A 20918-nucleotide genomic window follows, 5' to 3' on the forward strand; every position below is an offset into this window, starting at 1 on the left:
ATCATATGCTTAGCCAAAACAAATATAGTTTATCAAAGCTCTTAGAAGTCTAATAGCAATCACTGTATTTTGAATTGACAATGTATATTTTAGAATGATCTCTTTCCTTCTTGTTCCTCTGAGGTCCTATGAATCCACAACCATCTAAACATCTTATTCTGGTTATGTCTTAAACATAAATGCAGTACGTCTTTCCAAGTCATGCCATCTCATGTTCTCATTAGAAATTATTCCAGAATTATTCTAATACACTGGCTACAAATCTATTTGTAATAAGCTGCAAAAATACCCTTACTTACTTATCTGGTGTATGCTGTTAAAGTCAATGAGCTGAGTACTACAGGGAAATGAATGAAATATGCTTGCAAGTCAGGACAAGATGCAGAAAAAGACTAAGATGGCATCCCCAGACCTAATTCTACAGGTGACAGTCACAACTTTGAGTTCCTGGTGGGGTGGTCAGAGCATTTAGCATAGTGAACTGGGAAACAGCCATATCAGCCAGAAGGAAGTGAAGAAGGGAACAATACTCTGTAAGATCCCTATATCTGCTTACTGTGGAGTCACATTAGCTGCATATATGAAATTGGGATTTGCAACTCAAGATCTCGTTTCCTATCTGAGTACATAAGTCAGCCTAGAGACTCTGGTTCTGCTTTTCTTTTAAAATACTGTAATAACATAGAGAGAGGTGAAGAGATGTAAAACCGAGTGTGTTAGCCTGCACAGACTGGGAAGATTTAAAGAAGTTACATTCCTCACTGGCTTGGAGTGCTCTAAGCAAAAAAACTTCAAGAGATAGATACTTTTTCCTTTTTGTGGCAGTGTTTTAGAGCAAAAGTCACAGGTATACCAAGGCAAAGTGTAGTTCTGTGGGCCAGGGATTAAAGTAACCAGCTAGTTAAGGGCAATCTGTACTCTGATCCATGTCCTCTACAGACATGTCTTTATACTCAGTCAGAATCAATGCTGAACAGGTTTAGGTGGTAGGCTGGTGTGCCTGACCAAGGATGACATTGTTTAGTGTCTAAGGAAGTTTATTTATAAGAGTGTCTATCTACTTACTTTCAGAGGTGAGACTCAGATTTTGCAAAGAGTACCCTGGGATTCATGGAGTACATTCTAGTCATGCCCCCTTTGATGTAAGCCTTTTTGTGCTAAAGAAAGATGATATATTATTTGAATTTCATTTAGTGCACCCACATTGAACTCTGACAGTGAAAGCATTTCTTTTCAACCAGTAATATTTTAAAATGTTTATTCATATATAGACTATCACTATAATCTCTGTTACCGTGCTTCACTGAGATATAAACTAAATTATGCTCTATGTTCTAGGCCTATTCGTGGTTGCAAGAAGAGATGGGACCAGATTCTGACCCCGTGGTAGTTATAAGATTTTTGGGATCCACTGAAACAAGTACAGATCTGAAGAATATACTTCAAAGCATTTGTGAACAGCTAGCAGTCAACTATCGTTGCCTTGTACAAAGTTACCCAAAAAAGATTCATGACCTTCGGGACTTGTTCATAAATCTCTTGAATGAGTCTTCATTTCACAGGCCACTGGTGATTATATTTGATGCTTTAGAACAGCTAACAGATAGTGACGATGGTAGGAAGCTCTGGTGGCTTCCCATTCACCTTCCACGTTCAGTACGGATAATTTTGTCAACACTGCCAAACAAGCATGGGATCCTGCAAAAACTGAGGTGCCTTATTCATGAAGAAAGCAACTATATTGAATTGACTGCAAGGGACAGAAAGATGTGTAGTCAAGTACTGAAACATCAGCTGCTGCGAGTTAAAAGGAAAGTAACATCAGGGCAACAAATCTATGTCAATGAGGCATTCTCCAAGTGCACACTGCCTATGTTTGTGAACTTAACCTTCAGAGAGGTCAGGCACTGGAGATCTCATAAGGATGTGGATGAGTCCTCCCTCTGTGTTACTGTACACGAAAGCATAGAGCAGTTATTTTGGTCACTGGAAAACAAGTGTGGGTCAAGACTATTGTCAAGAGCTCTTGGCTACATCACTATGTCTAGATCTGGCCTGAGTGAAATGGAACTGGAGGATATTTTAGCCCTTGACAACAGTGTTATGTATGAACTGAATGAGAGAGTCAGAGAGAGCAACCCATTGAGAATTCCATATATATACATTGCAAGACTTAAGGAGGGCTTACAGGGGTATTTAATAGAGCGACAGGTGAAAAATGTAACACTGCTTCTTTGGGCAAATAGGCACTTGCAACTAATTGCCCAGAAATTGTACCTGCACAATGAAGAAGACTTGCGTGAAATGCACACAGTCATGGCAGAGTATTTCCTTGGTGTTTGGTCAGGTGGACGAAGAAAACCTTTTTACAGCAATGACCAATATCCAGGTGGTTTTCCTGACCATGATAGTAGAGGCCTGAACGAGGATGAAAAGCACTGCATGGATCAGGCTGCTTTTGACAGGCAGGCACCAGATCAGCCATGGGTCTTTCAGTGTAACCCATTGGAACCTGATATCTTTTTCATTAATCACAGAAAAATGACAGAGCTTATTCATCACTTAACGAGATGTGGAAGAACTGATGATCTTCTGTACGGAGTTATCATGAACTTCAGCTGGCTGTACACCATGATTAGAATAGGGCAGTTTGATAAAGCACTTTCTGACATAGAGCTGGCTTACACTTACTCTCAAGAAAAAGAGCTGAAATTTCTGGCCAGTACCCTCCGCAGTATAAAGTTCAAAGTAGTAAAATACCCAGGTTCACTCTCTGCTGAATTGCAGCAGAGACTTCTCCCAGTAGTAAGCTCATTGCCCAAACTCAGACATCTCCTCCTAGAATGTGACAAGGATGGACCCAAGTACTGCTCTATTGTCCCTCTGCATTCCTCCATGGATGTGACTTACAGCCCGGAGCGCCTGCCGCTGTCATCCAGCTGCATGCATGTCACTGAGATTTTGCCTACATTTAATCCCAGCACAATTATTGCTGCTTTAGAAAATGGCTCCATTAGCACTTGGGATGTAGAAACCCGCCAGTTACTAAGGCAAATTACAACAGCTCCATCTGTCATCTTAGGGATGAAGCTTACTAGTGACGAAAAGTATCTTGTAGTAGCTACAACAAACAACACTCTTTTGATATATGATAACATAAATTCCTGTCTTCTATCTGAGGTGGAAATTAAGGGGTCAAAACACTGTGGAATTGCAGGGGACTCCAGTTTTATAAATGGATTTACATTATCAGTCAACCATGCGCTTGCTTGGCTGGAGGCCAGTAAAGATGTTACTGTAATAGATCTGCTTTACGGCTGGCCTCTCTATCACTTCCACTGCTGGTACGAAGTGACCTGTGTTCAGTGTTCTCCAGATGGAGTTTATGCATTCTGTGGGCAGTATTTGAACACCACCACGATTTTCCACTTGGGCAGTGGAGAGAAGCTGACCACCGTGACCTCTGAATTTTCAAGTGGATTTGTGAAATTCCTTCTCATTTTGGACACAGCCCAAGAAATGGTGATGGTGGACAGTGAGGGTAGCCTCTCTGTTTGGAATACAGAGGAAATCGCAAAACCCCAGCTTACAGATGACTTTGACTGCAGAAGAGAAGACAGCGAAGTTGTCAGCATAGAGCTTTCTGAAGACCAAAGTGCAATTCTAATTTGTAAGGCTCTCAGCATTGAACTTCTTGACACTGGTGTGTGGAAGGTGGCTGAAAAGTTTAGAGCTAAACACAATGAGCGCTTTATATCTGCTGTGTTGTCCAAAAATGGCAACTGTATAATTGCTTCAATGGAAAATACCTCAGCCATTTTTGTTTGGAGAAGAGATACTGGACAGTGTATGGCAAGCCTACAGGAAATCTCAGGAACTATAGTCAGGCTAATTAAATCAAATCATCATAACATGCTGCTATCCTTATCCACCAGTGGTGTCCTTTCTATCTGGGACATAGACATCATAACTGCTATGTCCAATATTGACAAATCTGGCAAACCCATCCAAAGACTGGTGTTGCCAGCCAGAGGTGAATTAATATACACATTGGATGGATCAGATTCTGTCCATAAGTGGAACTTCAGCACTGGATTTATTGAAGCTGTGTTCAAGCATGAAGGTATTGTTGAAAACTGTGTGCTGACCTCTTCTGGAGAGATAATGGTTACATCAGATGATAAATGCAGCCAGTATGTATGGCACACGGTTAGTGGTGAAAATATCTTTCGCATTAATGGACAAAAAATCTCAGAGCTAATGATTACTCATAATGATCAGTTTGTAGTCTCTCTCTGCGAGCAGAATGCATCTAGAGTTTGGCGGCTGGCTACGGGACATAGGGTCTGCAATATTTTAGTTGCCTTACAGAATGCATTTATAACAACTGCAAATACATTTGTAGTTGGAATGGCAAAGAACAAAGTGTTGGCAGTGAGTCTCTGGACAGGCAGTATAACAAAGAAGTTTTGCTGTGATGATGGTGCAAGCATTGTGGATATTAAGTTGATACCAGACTGCCCAGATATTATAGTATTTATAACATCTAGTGAAACTGTGAACATCTGGAGCCTAACAGAGGAAGTCATCTGCAGACGTGTACAGTTGCCTGCCAATTTCTTAAAAAAATTGGAAGACTTTGAAATATCTCCAAATGGGAAGCTAGGAATTATAACCCGTGGTGATGAGAACATCAACGTGCTTGATCTGTACAGTGGAAAACTTCGTGTGGTTCATGCTCCAGGTGTCATCTGGCGGCAGAGGCTGTCTCGTGATGGCCGCTACCTGGTGTACATTTGCTGTCGTGGGGAAGAAGATGATGACAATGGTGCAGTCTCAAGTTTAATTGTAATGAGGCTAGCAGATGGCAAAAACATCGGTGCCTGTTCTCTTTATAAAACTCCCACTTTTCTTGCACTCTCACAGAGACATTTAAACATTATTATTGGATTTGATGATGGAAGTATAGGTACTTACACAGTAGTGGATCGAGTTGATGCTGCACTGAAAATCAAAATTGCTACTTCTAACAGCCGTCAGATTTTCAACAACGCAACACAAGTGATTAGGCCAAAGTGTCACAATTATAGTTTCAAAGTGACTGCAGACTGCATTTGGAGGGAATCAACAGAAGTATTTGCAAGAGATAGCCCCATTACAGTTACAGAGGCTGAGGTGAGTGAAGCAACACCAACCAAAAGACACAGCTACTGCTATGAGAAAGTGTGCTCAGCCATAGATTGCAGGGGACACAGTTTTGCATCTGACAACTGAGTAACCATCATCTGGACGAGATTATCTGAATAGTACACTTGCTTAGGTATGTCTTCTGAATTAATGTAAAAATCAGTGCATTTCTTGGAAGACAGATAGAAACAGCAGAGGGCAGACCAGCTGTTTTTTCCTGTCTTACATTTCTGTAAACATAAAAGCAAACATAAAGCAAGTGGGCTGCAGGGGTTTTTTTTTAATTTCGGAAAACAAGGTTTAGTCCAGAATTTCACCAGGGCCTTGATTAAAAATTTCTAGCAATACTATCAAAATTGTTATGCTATTACAGAAGTTAGGTGATCATATCTGTGGTTGACAGACTGTTTTAACTAGAACTAAAGCTCTAAGTGATTGGTGAGAAGTCAGACCACTATTTTATATTCCAAATCACCTAGATGGATCTATAGCTAACAGTCAACTTAATACCCACTTGCAAAAATGTGTTTTTTCTCCTTGATGGTGCAATGACAAGATGTCACCTGCCAACCTGGAACACTTGATACATTCCATCATCATTTTAAAAATACCTAGTTTTATTTTTCTTTTTTAATTGGGATTAATCTTTGGGCTGAAAAGAGTAGGTGCCAGACAGCTGCTAACATGTCAGCATGTGAGGCAACAAGTATTTGTTCACCTTAATGAACAGAATGAAAGTTGTTTTTTTTTTAATTGCATGCAAGGATTTCAGGTTTATGTATTGTGATAAAAATTATAAAAGTCCTGAGTTCTAAAGGAAATATAGGGATTGGGGTTTTATTTTTGGTTTGGGGAAATGTTTTGTCTTCATAGTGTGTATTAGTACAGGTCATAATGAAAATTTTTCAAAGAGAAGGGGCGTTACTGATGAACACTTAAAGACATTAATTTCCTTACGTTAAAAGGTTGCTGTCCATTTTGTTGTAGGAAAGTCTAAAGTAGCTCCTATGTCTCCAGAATAATCCTGGTAGTCTTCAGACATGCCATGTATTAGTCCTTATAATATTTGCCTTAGTATTGTTTCTATTCTTTCCCATGATGAATACAGATCAAATGACCAAACACTCTGGGACTGTTTGTGTATCTGCTGAAATATTCCACTAAATGTAAAGGCTGTCTAGAGGTCCTTTCCTAGTCCAGTTTGTAATGGTTTTTTCTTACTTTCACATACAAACTTCACTTTCTGCTTTAGAAACTGTTCTGAGCCTTTTGTACAGTTTTACCAGTTTCAAGGCAGAAATTGCGAAATGATGACAAATGCTGTAAAAAAATTTGCATTTTCCTAAGTAAAAATATATACTGGACAACATCTGAAAGGATAAGAAAATTTTTCCCTACTTATGTATCTTAAAGCGGGCACACACCATTTTCAAATTATTTAAACAGAATAATCTTACTTTTAGAATCAGAATTCCATGTCACAAATTTCCAAGAAATGAATGCTAAGCTAGAAGTTAATGTAGTGTGTGAATGTTCAATGTACAAGCCAATATAGTATATTAAGTGACTTGAATGATTTTTCCTAACTGGTTTGCAACTAATAGATCATATTGAATGTTTTTATGTAAACTTTGTATTGTTGGGAAAACCTACCCAATCAGAGATTTATATTTTCATAAATGTCAAATTTAGTTAAATTTTGTTACAGAGTTGTTAAATTAGAAATCTATTGCAGTCTTCAAACAAATATACAGTCTTGTGTATGCATTGTTTGTACTAATAAATTATGGAAGCAGACTTGTGTGTGTCCATTAATTTCATGGAAATTCCGCTCTGGCAGAGGGACATGTAGCCTTCACAGCTTCCTTTGGCCTGTGCATTAATAATTTTTAAGGACAGTATTGATAAGGAAAAATTCTGATATTTTTCCCATTGCAGCTAACTATAGATTGCATACTGACGTGTGTAGTATGCAAATCAACAGACATGAAGGCTTTTGTCACCAACCCAGTAAAAAGCACCAAAAAAAGGGACCTGAAACCCCACTCCCATTCTGACCTGTGAAGCTATGGGAAGGGATACCACAGTCCACATTTCCCAGGATCCTGTCCCAAACCTCCACCTTCTTTCAAACACAGTGCATAACTTGTGCATTTTGTGCCTGAACTCCCTAAGCTGTGTAATAATGGAAACTTTGTTCTTTCATTATCTTGGAAGGGTAAAATACACCTTCTATCTGCCAGGAGAGTGGCTGATTTTGGGTAGTAATGGAGTATAATGTAATTACAGAGCCATAGAATATTCTGAGTTTGAAGGGACCCCCAGGGATAATCAAGCCCAACTCTTAGCCTTGCACAGGACACCCCCAAGAACTACACCTTGTGCCTAACCTATCCCATTCAGCTTGCCAGCTTTCTGAATCAGTTTCTCAAGAGTTAGACTCTCACACTGAGCCTATACAGCAGACACAGGATCCTGAATGGCTTCAGGCTGCTGATACTTGCTACTTCAAGAGTGACTGCTCCACATCCCTTCACAAATCTGCCCCAAGTATGTGTATCCAGTGGTACTGAGACAAAGTATTTTCTCCAATAATGAGTTATCAAAATACCAAGTGCTGTTCTACCCCTACATAGGAATAGTGCAATTTACTTTTTGTTAAGAAGATCTTTTTGCATCTCTAGAGCAAAGCTTTCGTTTATCTTCTAGACAAAGTGCACCTGTAAACAAGCTCAGATGGGGTCTGTATTTTCTGACACAGAAGATTCTAGGAATAGGCAGGAGCTGCAGGAAAGCTTTAACAGGAATTAGCCGGAAATTCTTTGGCAGACAAAGGTAAGCCAGAGGTCAGCTAGAAAAAATATTTTTGTCAGTCATTTCCTTTGTACCACAACTGGGGAATGCATGGCCCGTGACTTCATTTCAAACAGCCTGTGGCCATTCGACTTTTTTCACATTATTATCAGATAACATCAAAATGTGGGTTAACATGTAGCCTGGAAAAGTTTGCATTCAGAAGGCATTCAGGTTTCAGTGGCTCCCCAGCCCTAATTTCTCCATGATGCACACTCAAGCCCTTTACCTGTGGAAACAGAAGTTTTAGCCATTTTGCGATGAGAATTTAAAGCAAATATTGATTGCTAATTGGTGTTTGTATGCAGAGGGGACTGTTTCACCTTAAAATCCTGAAAGTTTGCACTTTTTCAAAAACTATAAATGTGTCTGTATGATACGTCATAAAATAGGTCCTCTGGGGCACTTCCATAAAACAGTTAACAACAATCTGCATTGTTTAATTTTGTTGATTAAAGATTTTAAAATACCTGCTTTAATATAAATATTAAGGCTACAAAAGGACAGACTTCTCAAATCTATTTTTATTTCTTCTATTTTTTTATTTCTAATCTATTTTTATTTCTTCATAGTTTTTAATGAATTTTTTTAATATAATCATAAAATTGATCATGTAGTCATCCAAGGGTGGACTACGGCCTCTGGATAGGTTTCATTAAGAAGGGTTGGTTACTAAGAATCATTATAAAGTGTTTATGCTACAAATATAACTTACTTCTTGTTCTTGTAGCCTGTTATGGACATTACTCATTATCTCTTCCTAGATCACCACATGGCTGCAGGGAGACCAGTGAGCTGCATTTTTTCCTGTGGTTTACCTTTCCAGCCTGGTTACAGAGCACCATTCCTTGCATTTTGGAGGTAGACTTCTGACTTTTATGACATGAACTGATGCTCTCAGTGTGGGTCTAATTTATAATCTCAATTTCAACAGGAAGGTCAAAGGCTGCAGGAATAGTCATCACGATCCTTCCCAAGGCAGGATGAGGCATTTTGTCATGTCTTTCTCCAGAAGGGGCAGTTTGAACCATCACCCTTCTGTGAAAAAGGACACGCTATACAGTGCTCAATTCACTTGAAAACAGAGGCCAATAAGCAGAAGAGTATGAGGGAATGTTTCCAGTCCTGTATAACATGATGTTAAAATCACACATTTCCCCAAGTGACTGTTAAAATCTGCCCCTACCAAGCTCTTCTCCCTGCCTCTGCTGTCCTGTCAACACAGACCCTGCTTACCAGGGTGGGTGAAGCTCCCATCCTGACTCAGCCGAGCCCCTGATGTGTTCCCAGCCATGGTACTGGGAACTCTCCATTTGCAGCACCAGCTCACTGGTCTCCTCTGTAGCCTCAGCAGGGAATATACAAAAATGGATTTAAGGCGTGTTCACATGTTCCCACTGTCAGAGTTTTCACCACATAATCTTGTATAAATAAAATCATCTGCCTGCTCTCCTACTGCATCTCTGATTACACATGCATTTCAGTGCATGTGAGAAAGCTTCTAAACTAAAATAGATCTAGTTAGCATATTTAAAGTTAAATACACGGAATTGCAAGGTGAGAGATGAAGCAAAAATCCAGACCTGATCTAGCACAGATAAAAAGAAGAACATCCCCAAAGCAACTGGATAGTTTGCTGCCATTTGTCTACATTATCCCATTGCTTGCTAGTAAATTGCCCAGCACTTCCCACTGTAATATCACATTGACAATAGCATATGAAGTCATAAAATTAACCTTTTACGCTGCAATTTTTCGAGGCAGCCTGCTATCTCAGCAGGAACATTCTCCAGAAAGCCTCGGCCAAAACAAGTCGACTAAGGTACAAGAATGAGATTAGAGGGAAAAGAGGATTTCTGAAGTCTGAATGTCTCAACTACTTTTCCTTTGAAAAAGTGTCACACCCGTGTTTTTGAACAAGCACTATGGATTGGTGAGACAAGTGATCATTTCCTGCAGGACACATCTGTGAAAACCTGTCAGGCAATCAACCCTAAAAGATCCCAGCAGTTCGCACCTACTCACAGAAAAGGATAGGTTTGAGAAGCACAGCATGGCTGGGATTGCAGGGGATGGGACAGAACTTCTCTACTAGGACAGAAATACCGGCTGTTGGTTCGAGAAATCTCAAGCATGAACAGTCTGTGGAAAAACAAAATATACAGTAGCCACGGAGGGGGTCTGAAAAGGATGCCCAGCATCAGGAGAAGAGGGAAGGCAGCCTCACTACGTTTGCTTTGAGTGGCCTGTGTCTTAAAATGCAGCTTTTCGACTGAGACATCTGTCGGCCTGTTAGCCCACCTCATTAGCCCAGCAGCCACAAGTACAATGGCAAAACGCCACAGGCGAAATACCGCAGAGCTGGCCGTGGGGTGACCTCCGGCTGGGCAGCGCACCAAGCCAGGTCCAAGCACACGCTGTGCACAGCACACCCATGCTGCAGAGGCAGCCCTGAACTCTGCATCTCCTGCCTCCCTCACCTTCTCTCACAACCAGGCGATATGTTAGCCTAGCAATTCTTTATTTACTGACCAGAGAGCCTTTGGAGAGTTTACTTAAGTTTTTGTACCAATAAACTTCCTGCATCTTGAAGTCCATTTGCAGCTAAAACTAATCGTTTGCAGGACAAAAATATTTTAAATGTGCCAAAGACCTCTTGCAGAGCTTTGCAGCACACTAGCTCATAGCCTGCAAATGATGCTTGGTCTTCCCGTTATGACATAGTCGCCTGCTTAAAATCAGAATATCCAAAGCAGCTTTTATTGATTTCGTTGCTGGCACATGACGTTTGCCCTTCTGTGTGCTGCTCCTGCAGCTGGAGGCTGGGGCCAGGTGGAGAATCTCAGTCCCACTGCTGACATGGGTTTGACAGGCTCGGCTTCAGCCCACTGCAGGGGATACCAGGGGAAGCACAGCAGGGCGAACCAAGCCCTTGCTGATCTTAATCCAGCACCCTCCTTCCACAGGGAAGGCGAGGATGCAATCCCTGCAAGGCAGGGAGGCAACTGTATATCCGGCATTATTCAGAGTGAAAACAGCACGCCTACTCAATACAGCAGCCAAACGTCATATAAGTGCTTGCATGAGGCTTAACACCACCAAAAAAAAAAAAAAAAAAAAAAGATTAAGTTGTACTATAGAGAAGGTTTTGTTAGCCCTGCTTTGCACCCCCCAGCTGCGCCACAGGCAGGTAGGTGATGCAATCTTAGTGCCAGTTCTTTCCAGGAGGCGTGTTTTACAGTTTCCAGGTACATCGATATGTGTTAAAGATCACACACGACCCAGGTGCTTACCTAACTTAACCCTCTCCTCCTGTACAAGGAAAACTCTCTCAACTGGTTGTGGAAACAGAATATCTTTCATATCATTTCTGGAAGCAACACACTCAAACCAAAATGACTCCAGGAAAGTCGGCAGCTTTCACAGGTAAATGCGACAAGACCCCTGCAAATACAACTCAGAGGTGAATTTCTCTTTAGAGAATCCCACAAAACAGTGGGGAATAAATAAATGCCATTGCCAGGAAACATGCAACAGAGGAACTTTCTGCCAAATCCCTCCAGCACTGTTTGTGATATGGGGAGATTTAATTTTAAGACTATGCAAATGGCAGCATGAATACACTGACAGGCTCGGGCTTTGTTGTGATCATTGTGACTGTCCCGGAGGAAAGGAATTATTTGGCACATGTTCTTTCGCTTCTCCTTTTTTTAACCCTGGCCAGAAAACGGTGAGTTCTATCAGATTTTTATCCAGCTTGCAGGTAAAGGGTTACAGATTCTAGGAAGTATTAAATGCAAACTTTAAAGGATTTTATTTTCATCTACAGTCACATGATGCCTTAATACCCAATGACACTAACTACAGTGTCTCATTAAGAGGTCATGCAAACTCCCAAGCTAAACAAGGCATTCTTACATATTTAACATTCAAATGCAGAAGCCAAGCTAAGCCATGGAAGATTGTAATCAGGAAAAGCTACACTTCCTGATCCACATAAAAGCTACAGGTAGGAAAAATTCTTTTAAACTTTTAACTTTGTGCTTTCTAAAGAAACTGTTTACAGGGCATATTTTGTACTCTCTTTCTTCTCTACCTTTCAAAACAGTCTAAGAGCATTATCCTGAAATATATCTGATCTCACTTGTTCCACCTGTTGTCGAGTAAGGATTGTTTTTACACTCGGAAGTACAGTTGGCTCAGTGGAAATCCAAAGAAAACAATTTTTAATCCAAACTATTTAAAAAGCAATGTTTTTAAAGATCTCTTAGTTATTGAAATGGTTGAGTTGGAGTATGTGGCGTGCAGGAGGAGTTAATACATCTTTGATGTCTGAAATGAGGGGATTTAGAACTCTTCTAACTTCCTTATATCATGAATTGCACATTGTTTCAGTCACACTAATCCAAGTGTATTTTAACGGATTTGGCTTCCTCAATGAACTTACATGATTTCTAAATTCCCCTCCTAGAATCTGGTACTTTTAAAAATTAAATCTTACGAAACCAAATAAAAGATAGATGAGGAGTACTACAGTGTTCCATAAAAGGAGAATAAAATTGCAAAATACAGAGTAAGAGGAAAGTCAGTTAAAACCAGTTTATTTTATATTGAGAATTTAAATTACATTAAAGCACACCAGTTTTCACATGGAGTGATAAAGTTTCTCTGACAATTACTGGCAATATTGCAGGAGTTTTTTTACTTGCATTGAAAGAATTTTCCAGGCTACAGCGTTAGCTGTGTGTTTTATCACAAAGAACTTTTCTTATCACAATTTTTGTTAAACTGTAATTGTTTTCAGACAGTGTTCTAAATACTCAGCTTTTTAATATCTTTATAGGAATTTAGTTAAAGACTGCATTCTAGAGGGTTACAGAATCCAAATTTACTGAAGATCTCTAGTGCATCATAGGATTGCCACATTCTGAGGATTCCCACTGCTCAAAAGCAGCAAGTGATGTTTATTGTTTTGCTCCTACAATGGTTGGGTGTTGATTGCCAACAATATAATTTTTTCAGTTTATTCTATAAAACACATCTTTTTAGTATCTTCTCGCACATAATGATAGGAGATACTAAAAGAAATAGAGAATAATACCTGAAGCAACTTGCTTCAGGTAAGCTCTCAACTTTCTTTGGGGGGGAAAAAAAGGGGCTTGTCATTACCAGTATTTAAAATAAATTTGAGTCCAAATAAGTTTACCAGTGGCACTACAAAAAATTGTCATTCACTTTCAGGGCGCCCATCTTGAAACATGGTAGGTCTCATGTTGAGGAGGGCTAAGACCCAAGCACAGCCTAGATCAGCCTGAGCCATGAATTACCTCTTCATCAAACCCATTGTACCAATGTCCTGACAGAGTAGGTCCCAGCTGTGCCCATGGCAGTGTAGCAATAAACCACTACACTTTAAAAGAACTGCTCTGAGTTTACTGTAACTGACTTCTGAGCCTATATTATTTACAAAAATCTATTTAGAAACTGTTTTAGATAAAGGGCTTATTTGGTAAGCTACATTTATATCTCAGGGGAGTGAGAGGAACACCATAGCTCCCAAATTAACAGACAACCACTGTTGGCTTTCACTGAGAGGAACATAGCACCCAAAACATGAAAAGCAGCCTGCCATGGCCAGTCTCTTCTAAGAAATGTTTGTATAAGTTGTGTGTGTCATGGTAAACCAGCTTAGTAGCTCGGTAGTTAAATTTGTTAAATATTAATTACACAAAGTGTCTTTGTAGAGTGGAAGGCACACTGACATTACTCTGTGACCAAAAAGACAGAGTGGCCATTAAATGAGAGGGAGCCTTCCTTAACTCCTTTCCTAAAGAAAGGAATTCAAATGCAGCACTTGCTGTCAAGCCCTCTAGTAGTTCAGGTATTTTTTATGCTCACAATTATATTGTTAGTGCAGAAATTTGTACTGCTCTAATTACTACCTTCTATTATTTATTCTGATTAAAAAAAACAACCTATTTTCTTGCTTTGTCACATGAATATAGAACCAAATGTAGTGTTGTTTCACAGGGAAGACACACAAATCAAATACTTCCCGTTCATAACCAAAAGAAGAGAGAGGTTCTTGGAAAATGAAATAATTGGAAACCTAAGGGAGAATTTTTCTCTAGAATTTTGGGGAAAGCTAAGCAAATATAAAAATCAAAACACTATGAGAAGTCTAGAATAGTTTTCTCTTTACCCCAAAGCTAAGACAAGCATTGATCAAAAGCCAATCCAGATCTTCCAGTTTGCAGATCTCAGGGAACTTGTACCACATTTAAGGCTAATACTGAAAATCAACCTGATGGGTTTTGCACAGCTCTAGGTAGGTGGGAAGATAGAGTAAATCTTCAGGTGAAGAGAATCGTGACTTACTTCCTTGGAAAGCCTGGTTAAAAGTGGCTCCCCATGGAAGGCAAACATTTGTGAGTGTTGAGGCCCTGCTCTAACCACACTTGTTTGTACCTGACCTCAAGGAAACTTGCTAAAAGTATTTGCTCTCGGACTTTACCGAATGAAAGCTAAGGAAAGCTTTTCTTCACATCTTTCAGGAAGGGATGGTCTTTTACTGTGTTTGCACTGTATCCAGTTAAACATGGCCTCAGCATTGTCTACATCTTTCACTGTTTCACAAAGGACAGGGGTGGGGGAAACACTCAAGCCAATGAAATGTGATGAAATGTAGTCAGGCAATAAATATTTGTTTGGAATTTTTAATTTCTCCTTCAGACCTTGTCTTTGTGAGGATTATGTATGATCACCTGTCAGCAGAGTATGCCCATGCCTTCCACACAAGTCATGGTGGGCATGGCTAACCAGAACAGGTGGCCAAATCCCACTGCTCCTTAACCAGGAGCACCTCATCATGCTGGAGAACCAATGTCAAAACTTCATGCCCAAGCAATGATGCATGAAAATTGTTGATTTTTGCTGACCTACAGAACAGTGCAGGCAAGCAGGATGTATTGCTAAGGAGAATAGGTATAAAACACAATGTAGTTTTACTTACTGAAGGTTTGATATCAAAATGGACAAAACAAATGAGTTACAGCAGAAAGGTTAAAAGTGATTGTTGGAAAGCGGGGGGAGGAAAAGGCAGCAATTTTTCCTGTAAGTTCTCCTCTAGATCACTTTCACTTAGATATATGGAGGTACTTTAAAATTTTATAAAGAACTGAATACTTTGTCTGGAGACCAAACATTTAATCACCTACAGCAGGAGACAGGGAAAAAAGGTCCAAGCTGGGTTTTTTTCTGTGTGACTTTTTCTCTGTCTGCCATTTTTATACAAGTTTATTTAAGTCCCTTTTTTCACTTTTATCACAGATGTTTCCTGCAAAGGCACAGATGCTTCTGGTTGAAAAAATATTTCTGGTTGAGTATTCTATTATTAAATCACACAAGTCACTTTTCCATTTAGGATAGCAAGGAAGAGTAAGCCTTCTCCTTGGAGCTTACTCTTTTTAATGTTACCAGCTTGACCTGGCTCAACTTTGCATCACTTCCAGCTTTTTAATACAGTTATGTTTCTCTATTAAAGAGCAATTAGTTGTATGATCTTATGCAAACAAGGTCCAATGCCTTGCTATTGCAGGCAATCTGCTTTTCTGAAGGAGCTGAATAACAAGCACAAGTGTAACTCAGGTCAAGAATAACACATACCCAATGACTGAAAGCCCTTTCAGTATGAAGTCCACCCTAGGAACTCTTCTCCCTGGTTCCAGTGGGAACAGTATCTAATCCTTGCACTACCAACAGAGAACAGGAGAAAAGGAATAACCTGATGCAAATGGTGCTGGTGCTATTCAGCACAGAGCTGCCAGCAGAAACAGCATGGCATCAGCACAGGTTTGTCTGTGCTGGGCAGAAACTCTCCAGGCCATAACAAAAACAGATGATTTCACATCTGCCATGCTCGGAGCAGGTGCATCTGGAGGTTAAGGTACTTTTTCAGGCAGGTTAGCACTGATGCTCTCTTATTATACATTCTGATGCAGATTATCTGACAGCAGCTTTCAGGCAGGAGAGGCAGGGAGTGTCCCAAATGAGCAATGTGGAGCCACATGTCCACAGTCCTGAGAGCCCACCAGACTACAAGTCTGTTCCTCCCCTGATTACTTACCCTCCCCACTAAATTTATTACAATGACTGTATGTGTTGACTGGACTGTATTTCTTACACTCACTTCCCCCTTCAGCCGCTTTGAAACCCTGTTTTATCAGCAGTAGATTTGGGAGTGCCCAGTTTTATCTACCTTATTAAACACCTGAGCTTTGTGCAACAGCCTAGGATGCAGAAGCAGCAGCTATGCCCTGGCACAGCCACACAGCAATTTCTTCCTCTCTGTTGTGGGCTGTGTGCTCCTTCCCACAGCTGAGCTGGGGCAGGAATCCCCCACCAGGACCCAGGCCCAGTGTGCCAGGGCAGCTCCCAATCCTGGGAATGCAGCCTGAAGCCAATCCAGGCTCCCTTGCCAACTGCTCCACTTGCCCAGCCTGTGAATCCATGCTGTCCCACTACAGTACAGGCAGTTTATTACCTCCAAAACAGTGTTAGCCACTCCTCCTCTCTTACGGCAAGCAAGCTTGATAGCAATCGCATTAACATGATTTTAACACTACATATTTCCATGGAGCTATTCTTCTCACTTACTTCTGATCTACTAATAGCAAAAGAAGCCTAAGTCTCAGGCTAATTCATGCTTTTGAAGTAAGTTGGCAGTCTTGTTCACTTATAGCTCAGTGGAAAACAAGCAGTTACTCTCAGCTGTCACGAACCTGAATCAAGCTTTGTTAAGGCCTCCTCTGTCTCTATTTCTGGTTTGGGTGTGGCATGGAAAAAACAATATTTACCATCTCAGTGGCTGTGCCCTTTGTGTATTTGTTTTTATATTCCCTTTCCCCATGAGAATTTAGCAGATGTTGCATGGCTTGGTATCAGCCCTGAATTTTGTTGTTAAGAGTACGTGCATGTCTCCACAGAACATTAGTAGGGAATAGGCAATGTCTGCACAGAAAAGATAATACAGATTCAGCTGCCAGGCACCATTTCAGAGACAAATATAGATAAAGGGAAAAACACCAAGAATACCATAAGATTTCATTTTCAATGTAAATGAAATAAAAACTACAGCCATCAGCCCTGGATGGAAGGCTACCAGGGGCCCGAGGAGCTACCACCATGTATCATGTCCTATTTTTGTCTTTTACATCTCTTTTTAAATTAAAATAATTTGGGAGTATTTTCCATTGCTTTGGATGAATGCACACAGATTGCTAAAAGGCTAGTTCATATTTACCAATATACATTAAAAACAAATGCTCAGTGCAATTATCCCATTAATTACCTTCTATGAAAACATTTCCATCCACTTTTTGTTTATATAGAGTAAAAACATAGGGATTTGCTAGGGAACAGATGATAAAAAAAAACTCAAAGACAGTTTAAGAAAACAGAGGAAAGCCAAGGGCAAAAGCTAGATGCCAGGGAAAGGTCAGCTTGCTGTTTTCACAGCCAATTACCAGCACTCGGTATCCATCAAACTACAGCCTCAGCTTTCTTTCATTTCCGTGCCATCCTTCCCCAATAAAGCTTTACAGTGGCACCACAGAGATTAGTGTGGCTGGACTTTTCTCCTGAAGAGTGAGAGAGAAGCTTATTTCTCCCAGAGCTCCTAGCTACCCAGGTTTTCCATGTGGGGGAAAGCCAGGTTTGAGAAGCAAGGAGGTAAATCAGCCCCCATCTCTGGGTAGGAGGCAGAATTTGAATCCAAGTCTCCCAAATGCCCCAAGACCCAAATCTGCCTCTAGACATTAACACTCTTTAAAAATCCAACCCAGTGACTTTCTCGTCACAGGGCAATGTGTCAGATTGACCAATAAATAAAGTTCCAACACAAGCAGCAGATATTTGCTTTATGACAGTGTGACCTGAGACACACCATTTATAGTCCCTGGAACAAGGAGTTCTGCTGGAAATGTCAGCCTGGTGTTAGCATACAACATTACAGCATCATGAACAAATCCACAGGCAAAACACACTCCAGCAAATTAGACTTGATACTGCAATCTTCATTGAAAGTTTTGGTGAATATAGCCCACTCCTTTGCACAGAATTAAAAGAAGAAAAAAAATTCCTAAGCTGTCTTGATGCCAGACAAACTAAGTCTTTTAAGGCAATGAATCTTTTCCTATAGTTTTCAAGTATTGTTTTACTGAGAGACTAAAAAGGTTGCAAATGCAATCAAGATCAGCAATTCAATAATACCACAGAAATGCAGCTGTATTTCACTGCTATCTCACCATTATCACATTTTAGCAATGTTTGGACCTTTCTGATGCAGTGGTCAATACTTTGGATCTGCCTTGTTCTGAGAAATAGTTATTGAAATTATAACGTAAGAGCTCTTTGCTCTTGTTGATGAAATTGTGTGTAATCATTCCCTTAGCCACCCATCATCACTCAATGTCTGTGAAGGAAATTGGTTTAAAATAACCAAATGGAAAAGTTCACCTGTACTCTAAAGAGCTCTATATTAAATTATCTCTATGCTTTACACTTTAATCTAAGTGCTGTATTTAAAAGCAAAGAAAAGCCTGTTGAATCAAAAAGAATTCATGTAAGAGAAAAAGTCATATCACATAAAAAGGCTTTTATTAAAGTATTGTATCAGAGTCATTGCTTGAAAATTCTCGAGTGTGACTTATAACTGTTTTGAGTATTTTTCTGTTTAAAAGGTTTGTTATCCATTTTCATAATCTTCTGTAGCTATGCTTTTCTACTCTCTGCTGACCAATCTTTATGTGAAAAGTTCAGGAACAAGGTTAAAAAAAAGCATCCTGTTGTGTTTGCCACACTTGTGATGTAAAAGCAGCATTGTGTAGGAGAAGCATCTTGAGCAGTAAAACTGGGGAAAAGACACCCCACTCCATCATCACCCCTCCATAAAAAGGGTGAAGGAAAAATAAGTGAATCAAGTGTTTTAGTATCTTTCAGGCTATGTCTGATATGAGAGAAGAAACAGATAAAATCTGAAAAGGAAGCTGACTTATATGGCTTATTCTGTTTTAGAAGGGTTCTTAATTTTAGTGCACGTATTTGATCCTTCTCAAACATCCCCACAGATAGGGTCTAGGTCTAAACAATTCTAGATTACAGGCTGCAAGATTGTTTCAGAAATAACTACCTGAGCCAGGCACATTCCAGCCTTACCATCCACTGAAATACCTGATTGATGCCCCCAATATGCCAGGCATTTATGTGAACACTGGACCACTAATACCTGACATAATTATCAATATTATTATTTTGCTCACAGAATAAATTTGCTTCCACAATATATAAAATTCTTCTGGTGAGGAAAGCATCTTCTCCAGTTGTCACATTACTTATCTGGATTTCATGTTATGATCCAATTAAAAAGCAACAAGGATAAGGAATAATGAAGAAAGTGATAAAATTATTTTTATCTCTGTTTCCATACAGGACAACTTGGTGAGGGTTTTTTTAAAATTAGCAAAATCAATTTTTTTCTTTCAAATGTGATTCTTCTGCACCAAGTATATTGTTCTCCAGGTTTTACTTTCACTTCTCAAAATCCATTTTTCTGTGTATGCCTTAGCCCAAACATTGTTTCAGTCTTGCCAGAAAAATATAGGTTTTGTCTGAACAATGAATTTATAGCATGTGCTTTGTGGGTCATACCTACTCCTTTGTGTAAGACTCACTTTGGGCTAGCAGCAACAAACCAAGGGTGTAACTCTGCAAACTCAAGCTATTTATAGACTGGTTTCAGTATCTTTTCCTTCTGTTTGCATTCCAATTTGAAAATCCAGTTATCACTCAAAATCTTACAGCCACAGAAAATACTTTTTTTTCCTCAATCTTCTATTCCTCTATAAATTTTCTCTGAAATAGTGAAACCAGCATTTTATCTTTTCCCTGTGGGTTCTCTTTGTGCTTCATGAAGTTAAAGTTTCATATATCCCCCCCTCATCTGTTGATTATTTAGCCTGTTAATCTGCCACATATGATAAAATTGCCTTTGTCAAACAATTATTATGTTTGTAAACCACTGATTCTTCTTATTTTCTGAAATTCTTTTCCATTCTCTATATCATTCTAGCTTGATGCAAAAAAGGAAAATGCACAAAAAAATTTCATAAGGCCAGTATTTAAGATAGGCCCCAGAAGCATGGCTTATTGCAAACCTGTGGTTTGCACTGCTGTAACATCTTCATTAAATGAGTATTTGTTAGCATAAACTAAACCTGACTGAATTTCTCTAAAGTACATTTAGGACAAATAATCCAGCAGTGGTATGCTCTGTGCTACTGGGCTTGAATTGTTCAGCATCATGCCACAGAAGAGCCTAGATTTGTAGGTTCTGCTCTTGATATGAAATAAAGTTAATCATAGACTGAGATTTCTCTGTTCAGTACAACAGACTTTTTTCCTGGTCTGTACAATTCTAGTTTATCTCACATTCCTACAGCCTGCAATATTGCTCTGTCCACTGGACTCACTGTGCAGTGCAGTGCTAACCTGGTTGAACAGCTTACCTAGCTGCTGGCACAAATTCTGTAGGACTTGGAGGACTGAGTCCATCAAGAGCCTCCTGTCTTCTAGATATGGCCTTTTGTTTCCCAACCTGTACAAGTCTATTGCTACCCTGCAGGATTTGTTTTTTATTCAGGTTGATTTTGGTTTGCCTCATCTCCATGGCCTTCCCAGTAAGGAGCATAATATTCAAAGATACATTAAAAAAAGCCTTTTGTACTCCATACAGAGTCTCCTGAGTAAGGCTCTGGAAAAGAAGTTTCTTTCAAAAGAAACTACATGAGTAAATACACTACTGCCCAGGAAAAGTCATGCTC

The 20918-nt window shown here is 39.8% G+C and overlaps 2 protein-coding genes across 5 annotated transcripts in view; both read left to right on the top strand.

Moving 5' to 3' along the window:
* NWD2 (NACHT and WD repeat domain containing 2) overlaps positions 1-6984 on the top strand; it is a 52499-nt gene extending 45515 nt beyond the window's left edge. For all 3 annotated transcript variants that reach the window (XM_014871005.2, XM_088163254.1, XM_088163255.1), the window contains one exon: positions 1339-6984. In XM_014871005.2, coding sequence (XP_014726491.2) covers positions 1339-5274 — 3936 coding nt within the window. In that variant the 3' untranslated portion in view covers positions 5275-6984. The remainder of the gene's footprint in view (positions 1-1338) is intronic.
* A 4271-nt stretch (positions 6985-11255) lies between these two features.
* Positions 11256-20918, top strand: part of PGCKA1 (PDCD10 and GCKIII kinases associated 1) — a 41047-nt gene continuing 31384 nt past the window's right edge. Inside the window, exon 1 of one of the 2 annotated variants that reach the window (XM_014871009.2) lies at positions 11256-11466. The gene's annotated coding sequence lies outside the window, so the exon portion shown is untranslated. Of the gene's footprint in view, positions 11467-11910; positions 12050-20918 lie in introns of those variants that run through there. The other variant, XM_014871007.2, reaches the window with a different exon arrangement.

Source organism: Sturnus vulgaris, chromosome 4 (assembly GCF_052056855.1).
Source record: "Sturnus vulgaris isolate bStuVul1 chromosome 4, bStuVul1.hap1, whole genome shotgun sequence".
In the NCBI taxonomy this organism is placed as follows: domain Eukaryota; kingdom Metazoa; phylum Chordata; class Aves; order Passeriformes; family Sturnidae; genus Sturnus; species Sturnus vulgaris.